Source organism: Mirounga leonina, unplaced genomic scaffold (genome assembly GCF_011800145.1).
Source record: "Mirounga leonina isolate KUSES-001 unplaced genomic scaffold, KU_Mleo_1.0 Mir_92, whole genome shotgun sequence".
Classification (NCBI taxonomy): Eukaryota; Metazoa; Chordata; class Mammalia; order Carnivora; family Phocidae; genus Mirounga; species Mirounga leonina.
Window position 1 is genome coordinate 26,118,320 of NW_023270852.1, and position 20,378 is coordinate 26,138,697.

Below are 20,378 nucleotides of genomic sequence, written 5' to 3' on the forward strand. Positions count from 1 at the left end.
ATTCCTTATGACTAAGGAGAAAGAAGCTTGGGCTTGGTTTACTGATTCTTCTTTTTTTTTTTTTTTTTAAAGCTTTTATTCATTTGTTTGACAGAGAGAGACACAGTGAGAGAGGGAACACAAGCAGGGGGAGTGGGAGAGGGAGAAGCAGGCTTCCCGAAGAGCAGGGAGCCCGATGTGGGGCTTGATCCCAGAACCCTGGGATCATGACCTGAGCTGAAGGCAGACGCTTAATGACTGAGCCACCCAGGCGCCCCTTGGTTTACTGATTATTCTTAATGATATACTGGCATCAGTGAGAAGTTTCTGGTTGCAGCTACACAGCTCCAGTAAAAGATAGCCCTAAAGAGTGATAGCAAGAAAAATATTCCTAATGGATAGGACTTCAAGTTGTAAATTTGGTTGTCCATTTTGGTCTAAGAGATGGCTAGGTCTACATTGATTCATGGGCAGTTGCTAATGGTTTGGTTGATGGTCAGGGACTTAGAATAGAATAAATAGTAAGACTGATGATGAGGAAGTCTGGGGAAGGGGTGTGTGGATGGACCTCTTGGGATAGGTATAGAGTGCAAACATATTTGTGCCACATAGGAAAGTTCACCAAAGGGCATAATGAAATAGGTTCCCTCAATCAGGTGGACAAAATGGCATGTCCTGTGTATCTTAGCGTCCTTCTCCAGCCACCTAGGATTTACTCCATGAGTTTATGTACAAAGTAGCCATGGTGGCAAGGATGGAAGCTATGCATGGACTTCCTCTCACGAAGGCTGACCTACTATTCCTACTGTTGAATGACTAACCTGTCAATGGCAGAGACTAATATGGAGCTCCTGGTATGGCACCATTCCCTGGGAGGACTGTCTACCTGGCAGCAGGATTACATTGAACTCTTTCCATTATAGACAGGAAAGAGATTTATCCTCCCTGGAATAAACAAATATTCTGGATATAGATTTTCTTCCCCTGTATATAATACTTGGCCAGTGCCATAATCTGTGGATGTTTGGAATCTGTGGATGTCCTAGTCATCATCCTGGTATATTTCAGACAATAAGGCTCTAATCAAGGAATTCATTTTACAGTACTAGAAGTGAAGCACTGGGCTTATGCCCCCGGAATTCAGTGGTCTTAATATGTACTCTGCCACCCAGGAGCAGGGGGCCTAATAGATCAGTAGAATGGGCTACCGAAGACTTACCTAAGACTCAGTTGGTAACACTCTATGAAGCTGGTGAAGTTCTATCTTACAGGATGCAGTATAGGATTTGACTTAGCAAACAATACATTGTGCTCTTTCTCCCATAGCCAGAATACTTGGGTCTGGAAATCAAGGGGTTGAAGTGGAAGTGGTTCCTTTCACCATTTCACCTATTAAGTTACTAGCAGAAATTTTGCTTTCTGTCCCTTCAGTTCTGTGCTCTCTGGATTGGAGGTGTTGGTTCCCAAGAGACAAACGCTTCCATAAGAGTTCACAACATGGTTCTACCAAATGGAGAGTTGAGACTGCCACCTGGCCGTTTGGTTCTCTTTTTTTGCCATGAAACCAGTGGACAAAGAAAGACAGGTTACTTTACTGGCTGTCATCAGGCTATTTGATGACTGAGGGGCAATGGAGGACAGGAGGGATTAGATCTGAACCCAGGGGATCCTCTTAGTACTTGCATGCTCAATAGGAGATGTTAGTGAATACTGCTGCAAGAAAAGAGAGGCAGGACCACTGAGGATTCACATCCTTCAGAGAGAAAGGTTTGGATCATCCCACTAAAGAACCCTGGCCAACCGAGGTCCTCTCTGAGGACAAGAAAACATGGAATGGGAGGTTGAGGAAGAAATGTATAAGTATCAGCCATGGCCTCATGACTGATTACAGAAACAAGGAATATAGCAGCTATGCATAATTTCTTCCTTGATGATTATGTGATTTACGTAATGGTATATATTAGCTAATTTATTCTCCCTCTCCTTCCTCTTATTTTTTATATAAGTATTGTTGGAGTTTAGTTTAGTCTTTAGGTGACAGAATTTTCAAATGTGACTGTGACTGAGTTTAAAGAGTAGTTAATCTTGCCCAGAGATGGGTAGTGCGACTATTTTCCAGAGATGAATAGAATGACTGTAGAGACTTTGCCCCTCCCCATTTTGGGGAGAAGGTGAGAATGTCTTCATTTGTTGGAAAGATGTATTTTATTAGGTATTTTGTTAGAGTTGTTTTTGTTGTTGTCTGGAAGTACCAGTGTATAGAACCGTGTGTATGGATGCTGAACAGTTGAAAGGATGGAGTGTGCCAATTATCGGGTAATTGTTTCTCAGTTTCAAACCCACCCTTCACTTGGCTTTGTCTGCAAACCACTTCCCAGCTTTGCCAACTGGCTCTATGCTGGGCTCTGCCAATAACTGTCACCAGAGGGTGAGGGAAGGGCTAGGTGAGGGGGACAGAACGCTTTTTCCAGCATCATCCCTGCCTTGTAAGATTGACGGATAAAATGTAGGACACTTAACTTTGAATTTTTGATAAACAACAAATAACTTCTTATTTAGTGTACATCCCATGCAATATTATTATAAATATTCTAAAAAGTTATTCATTATTTACCTGAAATTCAAATTTAAGTAGGCATGCTGCATTTTCACCTTGCTAAATCTGGAAACCCCACAGCCTAGGTTTTCCAATTCTACAGCAACAGAATATTCTAGAAGCAGCAGTTCAATTCAGTTTGCAGTTTGTCCATCACTTGCAGAACTAGCCTTGTAGCGCACCCCTCAGAGACACCAACACTAGTGGACTGCTGCCTGGTCTTCTCTATGTTCCCTAGCCTCAGGGCTGGGAGCAGGTCCTTAGGGCTTTTCATTTTTAAAATACATAATAAGCAATACTTTGTACTAAGTCTTCTCTGTTAAAGCAACTGGTGTAGACCCTGACTGACAGTTCACAATAAAGTAATCACATGGACACTGTTAGCTTCCATGATAGTCAAAGAAACGGAAGTTATAGTGGGACTACTTATGGGCTGTTAAAGTTGCACAAATCAAAGAATTTGATGTCATCCAAGGTTGGTGAGGGAGTAGTGAAAAGTAAAAAGTTCCAGCATAAATTGTATTTTAAAATGCTATGACCTTTTTTGGAAAATTATTTCCCAGTATAGACCAAAGGCATAAAATGTTTGTGCCCTTTAACCTTCTACTTCTACTTCTAGGAAGCTATGTATGGAAAAATCCACAACGCATGTCCTAGGATATTTATGACTGTGTTATTTATAATATGGAATGACTGGAAATAAGTTAAACATCTAACAAAGGAGTAAGAGTTAATTAAATTAGCTAGTGTGGACATATATTGCATCCATTAAAAATGATCATTTTGAAGATGATGTGGCAACATAGAAAATGCTATTAAGTTTTTAACTTATGTCAGATATTGTTCTAAGTGCTTCACATGTCTAACTGTAAAGATGTTTATTTATTTAATCCTAACTATTATCATCCTCATTTTACAGCCTGGGAAAATGAAGTACAGAGTAGTTTGCTGAGTTATCCAAGATCATATAACAGAGTGAAAATTTGAAGGGAATCAGGTTCTAGGCCTTGTGCTCTTAACCATTAGACTGTGCTTCACTGAATTAGTTGGAAGGAAGAGAACCTTAAAAGGTCTACATGTCATGATTCTATTTGTAATGAAACACACACATGGAATCTGGAAGGAATAACAAAATACTAAAGGTTGCAGGGTGGGAATATGAGTGAATTTTCTGTTTTCTCTTTCCAGTTATCTAAGGCATTTGTGTTTTGTAGCTCTGGGGAAGGGCCTTTTCCCAGAATATGGGCTAGATTTGTACCTGGCTTAGAGGGCATGTGTTGGGCTAAGACAGGGAACATAGAAAACAGCTGGAGCCTAATAAGTGCACATTCATCATTATGGACATCAGAAGGCAGGACCTGAGGTAAGAACACAGAAGGTGGAGTGCAGGCTCTCCAGCCTTCACACAGGAAGCCTGGAGGAACTGCTAAAGTGTCACAGGGTCCCACAGCCTGGGCTGGGGACTACTGGGGACTTTCCTAACACCCTTCTGAGGGTCTGTGCATGTACTGAGGGCCTGCCAGGTGACAGGCACCATGCTAGGCACTAGGGAAGGTGAATCACACATGGTCCCTGCCCTCAGGGAACTCCCTGTTTGCCAAGGCTTTAGCACCAATAACCGTAATGTAATCAGTAGTCAGAGATCATTTTGTGGAATTCATTGCCTTCATTTATTTATTAAGCATCAATTTTGTATCAGACTCTAAGGTACCAAGGATACCCTTGGTAACAAAATAGGTTCATTCCTGCTTTGTAAAGAAAGTATTAACTGAAAGTATAACTTTGTAAAGAAACTATAATTGGTATTAACTGATTGTGTCATCCAAGTGTGATGACAACTATAAAGAAGTTGTTCATAATACACTTTTTGTTAGTTCATGTATAGAAAAGTGTATTGTCAGCATCAGCCTATCTTTGCTTCATGCCTCCCCACATACTCTATGTACCAGGTGCATTATTGATCATTCCCTAACAGGTCATGTCTTCTTACAGTTCTGTGCTTTGCCTATGCTGTTTACCATCTATCTATAGGACCTTCTGCAGTTCGTTATTTATTCCTTAAGACTCAGTGCACAGGATCTCCTATGCCAGCCATCCTGTTTTCCCCAGCCAGGCATCCTTAGCCTCCCCTTCTTTTCCCAGATCTACTTTTTATCTAACCTGAATAAAGTGCGGCTGTATCATGGCCAGGCTCAGCACTGTACTGCATTCAAAAGGAACACCAAGCTGACACCCAAGAAAGCATCAAAAAGCAATTTAAGTCATTATTTAAATCACTTACACAAGTAGTGAGAATTGCATGGTATGACCCTCCTCCAAATTCCTAAATACCCTTGTCTATGATTTTCTCATAGTCCACTTATTGTATCAGCTACTCCCCATTTCTGTTTTTCCACAAATACCTCCACCCATCCTATATCTGGCTCTCAAGAGCCACTTTTATTTTAGTTCTACTGAGTTAGAGTCTGTATTTCAGAACGTCTGTAGATGATTTACATGCCCATTTAAGCCTGAGATGCACTGAACTAGATGACTTCTCTAGGTGAAGTATTAGTTTCCTTCCATTGGACAGAGGGGTTTTCTGCTCATCTGATTATATTTCAGACCATCTTCTGCCTCCTGAAAGGAGATGTGCAAGACATGAGCCACCAGATGGCGCCAAAGATATTCCATCAGAGAGACTCCCAAAGGACCCCCCCCTCCCCCCCGCCCCACCCCATGCTTCATGGGTCCTTTCCTTCTCAGACGCCAAGTATCTATTGTGTTAGAACTGGCAAGCTTTACAACTGGGCTTACCTGCAGAAATCCAGTGCTGGATGTGGATTGGAGAGCATGACCTACAACAAGTGCGCAGAGGAAGAAACAGGCCCCAGCCAGTCACCCAGTCGGAAGCAGAGCAGGGAAACGGGGGCGGGGGGCGGGGTGCTACTTCCAGGGGGAGCTACTTCCATCCCTTCCTGGTCTCTGAAGCCCCACCAGCTTCTCCTGACTCTGGACTTGAAGGCAGCAGGAGGGGCGTGAAGGGCTTTCCTTGGGGGAGAACTGGAGGCAGGGGCAGTGGAGGTAGAAGGAAGAGAACTTAGGCAGATGTCAATGACTCCAGAAGGGGTAGAGAACACAAAACAATGGGAAATCTGATAGGAAAGGATGGAACATTTCCATGAAAGGATACAAGGGCAACTGCCATTTATTGATCACTCTCACCGTGACCTTGACTCTGTGCTGTGTGTGTGCTCAGCTTCATTTGCTCATTCAATCTTTACACAACTCTACCAAGCAGGTACTATGAGCCCCCACGTTTTTCCCCTCTCAGAAGCGGAAAGTGAGGTTCAAAGAAAACAGAAACAATCAGGAGAGAATTTCTGAATCCTCCTACCACTAAGTCTAGAGACCCTCTGCCTCCATGGCCATACACTTTGCCTTTTCTCCTGTCACCACAGGTCAGCTGTCCCTGCTCCTAGCCAAAGCCACCTCCACGTGTGTGCCAGATCCTGTTTTGCCTACTCAAGGAAATTTGTCTTGTAATTTTCTCTCCTTTTTTTTTTTTTGCATCCTTGATTTCTCCTTGCTGGGTCACTGCCATCAGCATACAAATATGTCATGAAGCTCCCATCTTTAAAAGGCTTTCTGTTGGCTCTGTATAGTCCCACACTATTTCTTATTTGTAAAGAACTGAATATACTTGTTGCCTCTATTTCTTTTTTCCTCAGTCTCCCTGAAACCCAGTCCAATCAAGCACCTGTCCCCACCTCTGGACAAGGTCACCTGTCCCACCACCTTGCCAAATTCAGCAGTCAGTCCTCAGCTGGTGCTTCCCTTGATCTCTCAGCTGCATTGGATACTGCTGCTCATTTTCCCTTTGGGTAACTCTCTCTGCACTTGGCTCCTGGAGCCCCACACTCCTGCTTTCCTTTCTGGGATCCTCCTCTGGGGCCATCCTGTGAAGTGGCAAGTTACCCTAATTACAGACCAGAGCTCAAGAGGAAAAAGAGCAGTTCTTGAGCCCCATCTTATTAAGTTTGGCAAATAAAGTTATCTCCATCATTAACTTTCATTTGGACAGCTCTTGGGTAATGTGTTAGGGATTTGAAAGTGGAGAGGAAGGAAGCCGTTTAGCTTTCTGGAGGTAACCACCTGGAGAAGCCTAGGGGTGCAGGGCTGTTGCTGAACCTGGCTTGGGCCCATAAATGCCATGGGCTGCCCAAAGTGTGACTGTTTCCCATTCACAATGAAAGAAAAACAAGTTTTCCTTTTCAGAGGGAGCTTTCCATAATTACATTTCCTGTAAACGGAGTATTAGAGGTGGTACGGTCAGGAAATAGCACAAAAGGACAAGCTAAAAAGGTAGTTTCTAACAGTCACATTTGACAAAGTTAAAGGAACTTCCATGCTGAACAACAGATTGTGGAGAGAAGGGGAAGAACTAGCCATTTCTCAGGTGAGGCAAGGCTGCTGTCCCAGACGGGGACAGGGGCCGGGAGTTAGGCGTGGTCCGGGTCTGCTCGTGGGGCTTCAGAAGCCTGGGGCCATGCAGGGGCTGGGTGTTGTCCCCTGCAAGGCCAGGCCAGGCCTGCTTCTACCTTCCCACAGTAGCTGGCTACCTTCATGCATTCATTCATTCATTCATTCATTCGTGTCCTGAGGGCCTGTTCTGGGGCTTCACTGTGCTAGGCCTTGGATATAAAAGGATGAATAAAACCATCTGTTCATAGATAGTTAACAGCACATATGTTCAGAAAATTCAAGTTCCTTAATTGGATACCAAGCAAAGGACTTCTAGACCACTTCAGCCCTATCTCTGTGTCAGGAGGAGAATTTTCTGGAACGCCTGGACTTTCTAGAAGGCAGTTCTTGGCCCGTGCGTAAGATGGGGTAGACCTATTCTGACAGAATTTGGGAGGAACCAGAGGGAATAATTACCATCATCTTAGCTTCTTTGGGGTTTTACCTGATACAACAGGGCAGTAGGAGGTCACAGAGGAGCCAGGATCAGATGCAAGAGACCCATGGGAACCTCAGGGCTAGACACAGCCCTGTAAGTGAAGAACAGTCACAGAGCACAGAACTTCATGAAAAAAAGAAAGGCTCTGGAGAGAGAAGGTTGAGAAGGCCAGGGGAGGCTTCACTGTGAGGGAGAGAGATTGGAAAGGCCAGGAACTGCTGCTCCCTGTGTGTGGTGATGGTGTGGGGGAGGGGGCAGTAGACCCCTAAGAACTGGATATAGCTCCTGGTTTCTTGTAAGCAGGAAAACCAGCTGGACAGTCTTCAGGGCCATCTGCCCCTTTGGTATCATGACATCTGAGCTCTGGGGAACTTGGAGGCATTCTGCAAAGTGGGTGACTCCTGGGTTCTGGGGAAGGGTGCGGGTCAGCTAGACCCCTGTGGGACGAGCTTGGCCCTGGATGTGGTACCCTGGAGAAGGTGAGGCTTGAGCCTTTAAGGATACACAGAAGTTAGCCAAGAGCAGAAGAGAATTCTAGGCAGAGGGGCCAGCACATTCAAAACCACAGAGTTGGAAGAAAGTTCATAGAACAGTGAGAGGAACTCAGTGGGCTGGAAGAATAGGGTGTATGTGGAACGTGGATAAAGGTTCTGCCTCCCTTCTCCTCAGGTTTGCCCACTCCTGTGCTCACACCGATCTCTCTCCTCACCTCCAGCAGAGCCTCTCTGTATTTGGGTATCAACCCTTCTTCCTCCCCACCCCTATACCTATGTGTCAGGAGCCTACTAGGCTCGTACTAGAACTGAGCACTGTTACATGCTCATCCCCACCTACACATCACTCCTGTCCTTCTAACACCCTGGCGCCACAAACAGGGGTCACGATGGAAACACTTCACAGTAAATAAAGCAATGCTGGCTTTTTAAAAGCATCCTGGTTTATTCTATCGATACTGGCCGATTCTCCTTCCTGGCTGTTAATACTGTTATGTCCATTTTGCAGAGAAAGAAAAGAAGGCTGAGAGGATTTAAGACATGTGGCCAAAGCACAAAGCAGAAAAATGGAGATTCAGACTTGGGCGTGTCTCAATCCAAGGTCTGACTGTTAAGCTCTCTGACTCACAAATGAAAACTTGAAAGTGTGAGAGGGTGCTGATGGCCTGACCCACCACGGGGCACCCTGACAGGCCCCCTGGCCCCCGGGATGTGGTAGGACTCTGGAGCAGTGCAGGTCCGGGGCAGCCTGGTGGGGTAGGAGGATGCTCTGGAACGGATAAGCCAGCTAGACTTTCATGACCCTGACCGCACGGTGTGAGCAGCTCGCAGTGGGGGCTGGAGGGCCAAGGTTACTAGGCCGGCAGCATCCTGCTTCTGGCTCCTGGGTAAGGACACCACTGGCCTGTCCTCCAGCATGACCATTGCTATTGCTGTTCCCCTTCCAGGTCTCTTTCTCCTCCCCTAAGAGCGGGGATGCTTCTCTGGTCCTGGTTGAAACAAGTCACCTGAGCCCCTACCTTTTCCAAAATGCCTGCGGAGACTGCCGGCTGTAAGTCAGCGCATGCGCAGCCCGGCTCACAGACCCAGCCTGGGGCAGCGGAGGCTTTGTGTCAGCTGGCAGGGGTGGGGGCAGAGGCGACAGCCGGCAGCCCCGGGGAGCCCCGGACCCTTCCAGCCCTGGGGCTCCAGAGGCCCCAGCATGTGGACGGCCCTGTGGGGTCGGTGAATCCCAGGTGTGTGGGACAAGCAGGACTGGCCGGGAGACTGGCCGGGAAGGCATTACCCCTGCCTTCACGGAGCGCAGTCTGCGGGGAGCCTGAAGCCTTTGGTCAGATCTTCCGAGTTCCACCAAGGATGGGAGACCGGCCTGGTGTTCAGAGCAGGCAGCGTGGGCCCAGTCTCATTTTTATGTGGGCGGCCTGGTTCCTTGTGTGGGGTGCTGGGCAGATTCTGACGATGAGTCCTGCTGGGGTCCTGCTTGGGTGGGCTGGGCTTGGCCCCAGCAACCACATGTGACTTGTTTTTGGTGTCTGTTTGCCACTGTCATGCCTCCCTCTTTCTCTCTCTCTCTCAACCCTCTTCAAGTCTGCATGTGGATGTTCCTTTTCTATTTTTGAGCATGGCTATATTGTTTTATGTTTCATTTCTCTTTACTTTGTATTTGGAGGTAAAAGGGGCCAATTCTAGCATGAGCTTAATCTTCCATGTTGTCCCACGAGTCCTGGAATTCCTCACCCATCTCCTAATTGCCCACTTGGCACTGAGGACACACATCATAGGCTTCTGGTCCTGGACCCATCAGTAATCAGCTGGTGATGAAGACAAGCCCCTTCCCCTCTCTGGGCCTCCTCTTTGGTCTGTAAACTGGGGGAGTTGGAGGAAGGGATGGGGAAGATGGGAGCAGCAGGCTGCTGGAGACCAGTGACACCCCCACTTATGTGGGATCTGGAATTTAATCCTTAGCAAGGAGACTCACTGCACCGCCTCACGCACATGGGGGGAATAGGCAGCCTGATGTCATGGAGACAGAGAACTCTGAATCAGGAATAACTAGGTTCTAGTCCCACCTTGTGCCTGTCTGGCTATGTGACCTGGAGCAAAAGGTAATCCTTGAACTTCAGTTTCTTTACCTGTGACATAGGACAGCAATGTCTGTCCTCCCTGAAGGGAGAGGGGCTATTTCAAGGAAGTTGTGAAATAGTGTGTACGAAAAACACTTTTTACATCTTAAGTCCTGTGTGCATGCAAAATGTTATCACTTTGCAGCTTGGGCTCCCTGGGAAGCAGATTCTGAGACATGTGGAGTATTCCGGATGTTACCAAGAAATGCCCTTGGGATCAGCACCTATGGAAGGCGGGGCGGGGGGGGCGGGAGGTGTGTGGCAGGAAGCAGGATGGGGCAGAGGAGAAGCCGGGCTGTGTGTAGTCCTCAAAGCCTCAACCAACCTCGTGGGGAGCTCTGGAGTTAAAATGTCCCCTTTGTACTGTCCTCCATTGGGCCACAGTGGTTGGGCTTCTATATTCCCACATCACTGGGTAAGGGCGTCTCTGGCAGGGAGGACCATGGGCAAGGCGGCTCTCTGTAGCTGAGACTCTCTGTCTGATGCAGCTGACAGCCCTGTCAGCAGTTGGGACAAGTCTTTTCTTGAAGGAAGGTCTGGGGGGTCCACCTCCATGCCCATCTCTTTACTTTTGTTGCTTATGGTCGTACCTAATGGTCAGGCTGTCCTGATCAAAGACTTGATATTATAGGGATCCTGACATTCTGGTACTATTTGCTAGCTCTTTTTTTTTTTTTTTTTTTTTAAGATTTTATTTATTTATTTGACAGAGAGAGACACAGTGAGACAGGAAACACAAGCAGGGGGAGTAGGAGAGGGAGAAATAGGCTTCCTGCGGAAGCCTGAGGTGGGACCCGATCCCAGGACCCTGGGATCATGACCTGAGCCGAAGGTAGACGCCTAATGACTGAGCCACCCAGGTGCCCCACTATTTGCTAGCTCTTGTTACACATTTTAGATTCATGACTTTAGTCTTTAATTTCTGAGGAAAGAATGGGAAATTCCTTTGCTGTCTGCTGTGGGGCCCAGAAAACTATTCCATCTGGCTTTGCCTGGGAGCAAAACAGACTCTGCTGGAACTGGCTATTAACAGGAAACAAAAGCCAATGAACTGATTTAATTAAAAAATGCTACGTGTGTGTACATGAGGTGCACATGTGAAGATGTATATGCATCTGAACGTGCATGATGACCTGGACAAGAGAGAGGCTGCAGGGGCAGGTGTCCGAGGTAGACACGCCCCCAGGAATTGGTGGGTGTGCTTCTGAGAAGGTCATTGTGTGTGTGTGTGTGTGTATGTGTATGTCATTCATTCATTCATTCATTCATTCATTCATTCATTCATTCATTCTCCAGTTCCTTATGAAGCAGCTATAATGTGCTGGATGCCGTGCTGGGAACTGGAATGAGAACAGATCACACAGTCTCTGTCTCTGGAAGCTTATCGTCTCCTGGGGAGACAGATGATTCAGTGTAGGCATCTGGGGTACAGTGTGGTAAGAGGACTAACGGGGGCACCGTGGGAACTCCCAGTGGGTACCCAAATCAGACTGGGGGAGCAAAGGCCGATGTGAGGCTTTCCCTGGGACAAGAGAGCCTGAAGCGGAGTTGTGAAGGCTAAGCAGGAGTTCCTCAGGCAAAATGATGGGGAGGACTGAGGAGCAGCGCTTTCATGTGCAGAGAGAACCGACAGGCAAGGAGGTCAGAGGATAACAGTAAGGGCAGGTCAGAGGACAGAGTGGGGGTGCAAGGGGGGCAGAGATCGGCAGACCCCTGAAGCCTTATGCCTCCAGTGGGGGAGTGTGAACTTTCTCGTGAAGAGGGAGTTGACAGCCCTGGTTTCATCCTAGAGGTGCTCTCTGGTGGCGGTGGGGGGCAGTGGAGGCAGAGGATGGCAGCGCCTGGATGTGTCCCTGTGCCCGTGTTTATGAGGATGTATACACAGGACTGCGTGTGTGTGTGTGTGTGCACATGCGCACATCTGGAGTCTGCACCAGCTGTGCGGCCCCCGTGGACTTGTTTTCCACTCCCACCTTCTGGCCTTGGCAGCCCCGTGGGCCCAGGGGGATGGCTGTCTTGCCGCTGACTCAGAGTGAGGGCCTTGACGGGGGAGTCGGTCAGGGGCTAACCTGCAGGTGTTTCCTCGAGGGCCGTGGTCCCAGCCCTGCCCACTGGGCTAACAGTGGGGTGACCAGCAGGCGGGCAGGGAGTGCATGTGCTGCCTGGTCTGTGCAGAGCACCCCACTTCCCTGAGGCTGGGCCGGCAGCCAATGCCTGGCCCAGGCCCATACATCTGGGGGGACAGCATCCCCCGGGCTGGGGGAGGGGTTGCCATGGGTCATCTTGCCCTTACTGGGTCTCCCCTCTCTGGCTACCCACTCTTCAAGTGCTGAAGTCATATATTTTGATCTTAACTGTCTAATAATATGCTTAACTGTGCTATCCTGCCTCTTGAAAATTTATGACCAAAAATTTATCACATTTCTTTAGCCCTTAATGTGGGCCACAGGAAAGGAAGGGGCCTTTGGTTTTGTAATCGTGTGAGGTCTCAGAACTGTATGGTGAGTGATTATGAACTTAGAATTTAGAGTCCAAATTTCAGTGCTACACTTACTATATAAGCTTATTCTCTCTGTGCCTCAGTTTCTTCATTCCTAAGACAAAGATGATAAAATCTCATAGGATCAAAAGTGTAAAGTACTTAGAACAGTGCCTGATGTACAATAAATATGCAGCTCTAAACCTTAGCTATTATTACACGGGTTTGAATTCTCCTAAGTGTAACCCTAACTCATCTGATGAAAAGTTGTGACCTTTTTGGGTCTCATCTGCAAAAAGGAAGGGTTGGCCAATCTCTTACTCCCAAGGACCAACACCTGTCCCCCACCAACTTGTTCTTGTTCTGACATGCATTTTTGCTTTTGAAAGATTTTGCATGCCAAACTTCATTTGTTAAATAATAATCTGTATGTCCTCAGGTTTCTCCTGAGCTTATAAAATACTGGGAATGGTTCCCAATGCTCTTACTGAGAAGGCCTGGATCAGGAGAGATGATGTGTGAGGGACTCCCCCTCCCTTCCAGTTTCACATACTGGCATCTCCACAGCAAGAAGCAAGTGCCTTCAGATACTTCTGGGCCATAGAACAGGTAACCCAGTTGACCCTGAACTAGAAGATGCTCCCATTGGCTTTTGGAATGCCCTGGGGCCCTGGTGTCAATGTCTTTCATAGTTATCATTCTGAGTAGCATGCATTCCAGCCAAGTTATGGACTGGACAGGGCTACACCTAGTGTTTGGGAAATCCAAGAGTGAGTTACTAAGGCTGGGAAAAGCCATTTTTACGGTGACTGATGCTCTGGTCTGATGAGTCCTATATACTAGTACTTTCTATACATTAGCTCTTTATATTTTCATAATAATCTTCCAAGGCAGTTATTATCATCCCCAATGACTAGAGGATACAACTACAGCTCAGAGATTTGATTAGCCCAGGTTCAGGTGGCTAGAAAATGGCAGCATTGGTTAGTATTTCTCTCAGATATTAAATCCCATAATTCTTACTTCCTCTGAAGCAGTAATCGTGTCCACTTGATAGGTGAGGAAACTGAGGCCTAGCAAAGTTAAGGGACTTTTCCAAAGTCAGAGAGCTAAGAATCAGGCAAGTGGGAGTTGGCCCCAACACGAATGCTCTTTCTGCCCCAGCTGTGGGCAGCGGGCAAGCCGGGAGGCGCCCCCACTCCAGCATGCAGGGCAGCCTGTGGGAAGGCCTCAGTCCTCAGTGGCTTTGTCAGGAGGGGTGAGCCTTACCTTGGATGTCATCATTGAACATGCAGTATTTGTTGCGGTATTTGTTGAGCAGGCGGAAGGCATTGGCGTTGGCAAAGTCTTCAAACTGGATGAGGCAATTTATTCCAAACCTGTGGGCAGGGAAAGGGAAGCACTCATGATTGCCTCCCCATGGCCAGTCCCTGGCAGATCCCAGCCTGCCCTGGGGAGTGGAGAGGCACAGGATAGGAGGTAGTGGGGGCAGCATGGCCCCTGTGCTGGGGTTTTTGCCACCTGGTTGGCTCCTGGACTCCTGGGCTCTGCCTGCCCCCATGATGGATGAGGATGGGGAAGGGACAGAGTAGGAACACCTGGGTCTGGTGGTCTGCTGAGCCCATATCCCTGATCTAATGTAGGCTGGGGGCTGCCGTGGGCTATGGATGGCAGACCCTGGGGGTGATGGCAAGACCTGAGATGGGGCCTGCCCTCCTTGGGGCCTGCGGCCATCTGAAATCCCAGCAGCAAGCTCACTCCCACCCAAGTGCATGCAGAAACCCTGACTTCCCAACCACTGGGGCCTACAGAGCCTCTGTAGCCTGCACATATCTCCCTGGGTGGGTCCTGAGACCTGGAGATCCTCCACCAGACTCTTCTGGGTTCACGCATTGTGTCCTGCTCAGATGCAAGGAAGGCTGGCAAAGGCCACTATGTGAAGCCACTGTCATCTACCCACACTTTGATAAGGGTGTTCGCCAACTTGCAGGTACACAAGAATCAGTTCGGGAGCTTGTTCGAAATACAGAGCCCCAGGCTCATCTGCCAGAGATTCTCACTCTGAGTTTGGGGCAGGGCTTGGGAATGTACTTTTTTTCCCTCCAGGTTCATTGTGGTAGAATTCACAAAAATCATATATTTAAGACATACAGTGGGATACTGTGATATACATATACATTATGAAATGATGACCACCCCCAGATTGTTTGGATTCTGATAGTCCAGAAGCTCTGAGAAATACTGCCTTGGTGGATGAAGACAATGCCCATTAAGCTGCTTGATATGCCTTATTCAAAATCTATGCTACAATTGACTGTTAGATTTCAGGGTCAGGGAAAAGTTTGTTATTTCCTACAAAGCCACTGTATTATTCGTAACCCATTTTTCCTGTTGACATTGTGAGAAAGCTGAGCACTCAGTTTTCTGCTTCTGTGCTGCAGGCAACCTCAGTCCCCCTTTCTGCACACACCCTTCCCCTTCCTCCATTCTTGCTTTTGATCCTCATTGTGATAGTTTGTTCTATTGTGCCTTTTATTGGAAACAAGCATGACACAAATTATTAAAAATTACCTAATACATAGACATACATACATGGGTCCATTTGTCTCTAACAGTATCTGAGTTCACATTCATTGAGAAAAAGTGCCCTGATTGATCAGCCAGGAGTGTTGGGGCAGGAGCTAGGGAGAAGGGGTCTGCCACTCCCAACCTGGTGTGAACCAGAGGCTTGGGACCAGCTATGGAAAGAAAGATTTATGCCCCCGTTAGAAAATGTGGGGGGGGGGCACACACCTGGTGGGCTCCCTGTGCTATTGGGGGCATTTTTACGATGAGGCTGGTGGCTATGAGGGATGAGTAGTACTGAATTAGCCCAGAAACTTCTTTTTCAACCTCATGATTTTGTGCCTGGCTTACCCTGCACAATAGAAATCCAGTGGCAGGTAAATATTTGCTCTTCTCATCGTCCTTCCAGAACCTTAGTGAGTTGAAGCTGTTGGTGGGAGGACCTGGAGGTGGGTTCATGTGACAGGGGCAGAAATGGAGAGATTGTGACTTCCACAGTCCAGTACTAGCAGTGCTGGGCATGGGTCAGCAGGTTTGTGCACCTGACCTGGCTTGGAGCAGTCTGACACCTGTCACTTCACTCCTCAATTCTGCCTCGGTTTTCCATCTGTCAGGGGGCACAGTCATGTGTGCCTGGCCAACTGCAGTGGGCTTTTGTGAGCATGAAAAGCTGGGGTGATTTTTAAATTGTAAAGTGCAAAACACACGTGTCATCTTGGCCACAATTCTTATTTACAGTCACAGAGCTAGTGCTATTTGTGGTGAGGAGAGGGGCTCGCTGCATCTCCAGACCTACCATCCGGCCCCCTTCTCCTTATACAGTGAATAAAACTGAAAAGGAAAACCTCCTGTGCACAAATATAATGCTATTCTTGCCGAGCCAAAATTTACTGTGAATTTTTTCCCAGGGTGTGAATTTCATGTATTTGGATTGGGAGGGGGACAGAGTGTCTTTGGTTGTTGGTGACATTTTGCTATATATAAGCCTCACAAGATTCCCAGTGTTGCTCCATGACTGGCCTGGAGCTAAAATGCTGAAAAGGTCAGACAACAAAGGAATGGGATACATGTTCTTTCTCTCTTTCTTACACACACGCGCATGTGCGCACACACACACCCACACACCCCTCTCCTCCCCCCCACACTTGACCTTTAAGCAACACTACTCTGAGGTAAAAATAAGGTAAGAATTATAAATAAATACCTTTGTTCAGTGCACAATTACTCTTTCATATTAAATTGAGTTTTTTAATGAGTAAATTTTTATTTTACTTTACTTTTTACTTTTTACCTTTTAAATTTATTTTTTAAATCCGGTGTAGTTAACATGCAGTGTTATATTAGTTTCGGATGTACAATACAGTGATTCAACAATTCTATACATTACTCAGTGCTCATCAAGATAAGTGTACTCTTAATCCCCATCACCTGTTTCACCCATCCCCCACCCACCTCCCCTCTGCTAACCATCAGTTTGTTCTCTATAGTAAAGAGTCTGTTTTTTGGTTTGTTCCCCCCGCTTTGTTCATTTGTTTTGTTTCTTGAATTCCACATGAGTGAAATCATATGGTATAGGTCTTTTTCGGACTGGCTTACTTTGCTTAGCATAATACCCTCTAGTTCCATCCATGTTGTTGCAAATGGCAAGATTTCTTTTTTTATGGCGAATAATATTGTATTGTGTATATATACCACATCTTCTTTAGCCATTCATCTATTGACAGACACTTAGGCTGCTTCTATAATATGGCTATTATAAAGAACACTGCAATAAATATAGAGGTGCATATATCCTTTTGAATTAGTGTTTTCATATTCTTTGGGTAAATACTCAGTAGTGTGATTGCTGGGTCATAGGGTAGTTCTATTTTTAATTTTTTGAGTAACCTCCATACTATCTTCCACAGTAACTGGCTGCACCAGTTTGCCTTCCTACCAACAGTGCACTAAGGTTCCTTTTTCTCTACATCCTTGCCAGCACTCGTTTCTTTCTTTCTTTCTTTTTTTTAAAGATTTTATTTGACAGAGAGAGACACAGCGAGAGAGGGAACACAAGCAGAGGGAGTGGGAGAGGGAGAAGCAGGCTCCCCGCAGAGCAGGGAGACGGATGCGGGCCTCGATACCAGGACTCTGGGACCATGACTTGAGCCAAAGGCAGACACTTAATGACTGAGCCACGCAGGCACCCTGACAGCACTTGTTTCTTGAGTTTTTAATTGTAATGATTCTGACAGGTGTGAGGTGATATCTCATTGTGGTTTTGATTTGCATTTCCCTGAAGATGAGTGATGTTGAACATCTTTTCATGTATCCGTTGGCATCTGTATGTCATCTTTGGAGAAATGTCGGTTCATGTCTTCTGCCCATTTTTTACTTGGATTATTTATTTTTATTTTGGTGTTAAGTTGTATAAGTTCTTTACATATTTTGGATACTAACCCTTTACCAGATATGTCATTTGCAGATATCTTCTCCCATTCTCCCATAGGTTGTCTTTTAGTTTTGTTGGTTGTTTCTTCTGCTGTGCAGAAGCTTTTTATTTTGATGTAGTTCCAATACTTTATTTTTGCTTTTGTTTCCCTTGTCTCAGACATATCTAGAAAGAAGTTGCTTTGCCTGATGTCAGAGAAATTACAGCCTCTGTTCTCTTCTAGGATTTTTATGGTTTCAAGGCTCACATTTAGGTCCTTAATCCATTTTAATTTTTCGTGTATGGTGTAAGAAAGTGGTCCAGTTTCATTCTTTTGCATGTAGCTGTCCAGTTTTCCCAATACCATATGTTGACGAGACTTTTTCCCACTAGATATTCTTTCCTGCTTTGTCGAAGATTAACTGACTATATAATTGTGGGTTTATTTCTGGTCTTTCTATTCTGTTTTATTGATGTGTCTGTTTCTTTGCCAGTACCATACTGTTTTGATTACTACAGCTTTGTAATATAACTTGAAGTCTGGAATTGTGATACCTTCAGTTTTTTTTTTTTAAGATTGCTTTGGCTATTTGGGGTCTTTTGTGGTTCCCAGCAAATTTTAGGATTGTTTTTCCTAGTTCTGTAAAAAATGCTGTTGGTATTTTGATAGGGATTGTATCTGTAGATTGCTTTGGGTAATACAGACATTTTAACATTATTGTTCTTCCAGTCCATGAGCATGAAATGTCTTTCGATTTCTTTCTTCTGTCTTCATTTTCTTTCATCAGTGTTTTATAGTTTTCAGAGTACTGGTCCTTTACCTCTTTGGGTAAGTTTATTCTTAGGTATTTTATTCTTTTTGGTGCAGTTGTAAATGGGATTGTTTTCTTAATTTCTCTATCTGCTGCTTCATTAGCAGTGTATAGAAATGCTACAGATTTCTGTACATTGGTTTTGTATTTTACAACTTTACTGAATTCATTTATTAGTTCTGGTAGTTTCTTGGTGGAGTCTTAGGGTTTTCTACATATAGTATCATGTCATCTGCCAATAGTGGAAGTTTTACTTCTTCCTTACCAATTTGGTTGCCTTTTATTTCTTCTTGTTGTCTGATTGCTGTGGCTAGGACTATGTTGAATAAAAGTGGTGAGAGTGGAAATCCTTGTCTTGTACCTGACCTTAGGGGAAAAGTTCTGTTTTTCCCCATTGAGTATGCTGTTAGCTGTGGGTTTTTCATATCTGGCCTTTATTATGTTGAGGTATATTCCCTCTAAGCTTACTTTGTTGAGTATTTTTATCATAAATGGATGTTGTACTTCGTCAAATGCTTTTTCTGCGTAACTATTGAAATAATCATATGGTTTTTATCCTTTTTCTTATTGATGTGATGTATCATGTTGATTGATTTGCAAATATTGAACCATCCTTGCATCCCAGGAATAAATCCCACTTGACTGTGGTGAATGATTCTTTTAATGTGTGGTTGGATTCAGTTTGCCAATACTTTGTTGGGGATTTTTGCATCTATGTTCATCAAAAGTACTGGCCTATAGTTCTCTTTTTTGTGGTGTCTTTATCTGGCTTTTGTATCAGGGTATTGCTGGCCTCATAGAATGAATTCGGAAGTTTTTCTTCCTCTTCTATTTTTTTTTTGGAAAAATTTGAGAAGATTAGGTATTAATTCTTCTTTAAATGCTAGGTAGAATTCACCCGTGAAGCTTCTGGTCCTGGACTTTTGTTTGTTGGGAGTTTTTTGATTATTGATTCAATTTCATTGCTGGTAATCAGTCTGTTCTATTTTTCTATTTCTTCCTGCTTCAGTTTTGGTATGTTGCATGTTTCTAGGAATGTTTCCATTTCTTCTAGGCTGTTCAATTTGTTGGCATATAATTTTTCATAATATTCTCTTACAATCCTTTGTATTTCTGTAGTGTCGGTTGTTATTTCTCTCTTTGATTTGTGATTTTATTTATTTGAGCTCTCTCTCTCTCTCTGAGTCTGGCTAGAGATTTACCAATTGTGTTAATCTTTTAAAGAATCATCTCCTGGTTTCAGTGATCTGTTCTACTGTTTTTTTGTTTTTTTTTTAGTTTTCATATCATTTATTTCTGCTCTGATCTTTATTATTTTCTTCCTTCTGCTGGGTTTGGGTTTTCTTCTTCTTTTTCTAGCTCCCTTAGGTATAAGGTTAGGCTATTTATTGAGATTTTTCTTGCTTCTTGAGGTAGGCCTGTATTGCTATAAACTTCCCTCTTAGAATCGCTTTTGCTTCATCCCAGAGATTTTGTACTGTTATTTTTCATTTTCATTTTTTTTTATTCATTGTTTAGTACCATGTTATTTAACCTCCACATATTTGTGGTCTTTTCAGATTTTTTCTTGTGATTGATTTCTAGTTTCATAGCATTTTGATCAGAAAAGATGCATGGTATGACTTTGATCTTTTTGAATTTGTTGAGACTTGTTTTATGGCCTAATATGTGATCTATTCTGAAGAATGTTCCATGTGCATATGAAAAGAATGTGTATTCTGCTCCTTTTGGATTGAATGTTCTGAATATATCTGTTAAATTCATCTGGTTTGGTGTGTCTTTCAAAGTCACTCTTTCCTTGTTGATTCTCTATTTGGATGATCTGTCCACTGATGTAAGTGGGGTATTAAAATCCCCTACTATTATTGTATCACTATCAGTTCCTTTATGTTTGTTATTAACTGTTTTATGCATTTGGGTGCTTCCATTTTGGGTGCATAAATATTTACAATTGTTATATCTTCTTGTTGGATTGTCC

At 44.9% G+C, this 20,378-nt stretch overlaps 2 protein-coding genes across 6 annotated transcripts in view; one reads left to right on the forward strand and one right to left on the reverse strand.

Moving 5' to 3' along the window:
• Positions 1–20,378, forward strand: part of LOC118004206 (protein tyrosine phosphatase type IVA 1-like) — a 114,572-nt gene that overhangs the window by 26,939 nt on the left and 67,255 nt on the right. Inside the window, exon 1 of one of the 2 annotated variants that reach the window (XR_004677509.1) lies at positions 6,140–7,013. The exons of the other annotated variant lie outside the window; for it this stretch is intronic. The gene's annotated coding sequence lies outside the window, so the exon portion shown is untranslated. Of the gene's footprint in view, positions 1–6,139; positions 7,014–20,378 lie in introns of those variants that run through there. 2 annotated transcript variants of the gene reach the window in all.
• The window catches only part of ME3 (malic enzyme 3), a 194,548-nt gene that overhangs the window by 11,459 nt on the left and 162,711 nt on the right, over positions 1–20,378 (reverse strand). For all 4 annotated transcript variants that reach the window (XM_034995432.1, XM_034995431.1, XM_034995433.1 and 1 more), the window contains one exon: positions 13,883–13,992. In XM_034995432.1, coding sequence (XP_034851323.1) covers positions 13,883–13,992 — 110 coding nt within the window. The remainder of the gene's footprint in view (positions 1–13,882; positions 13,993–20,378) is intronic.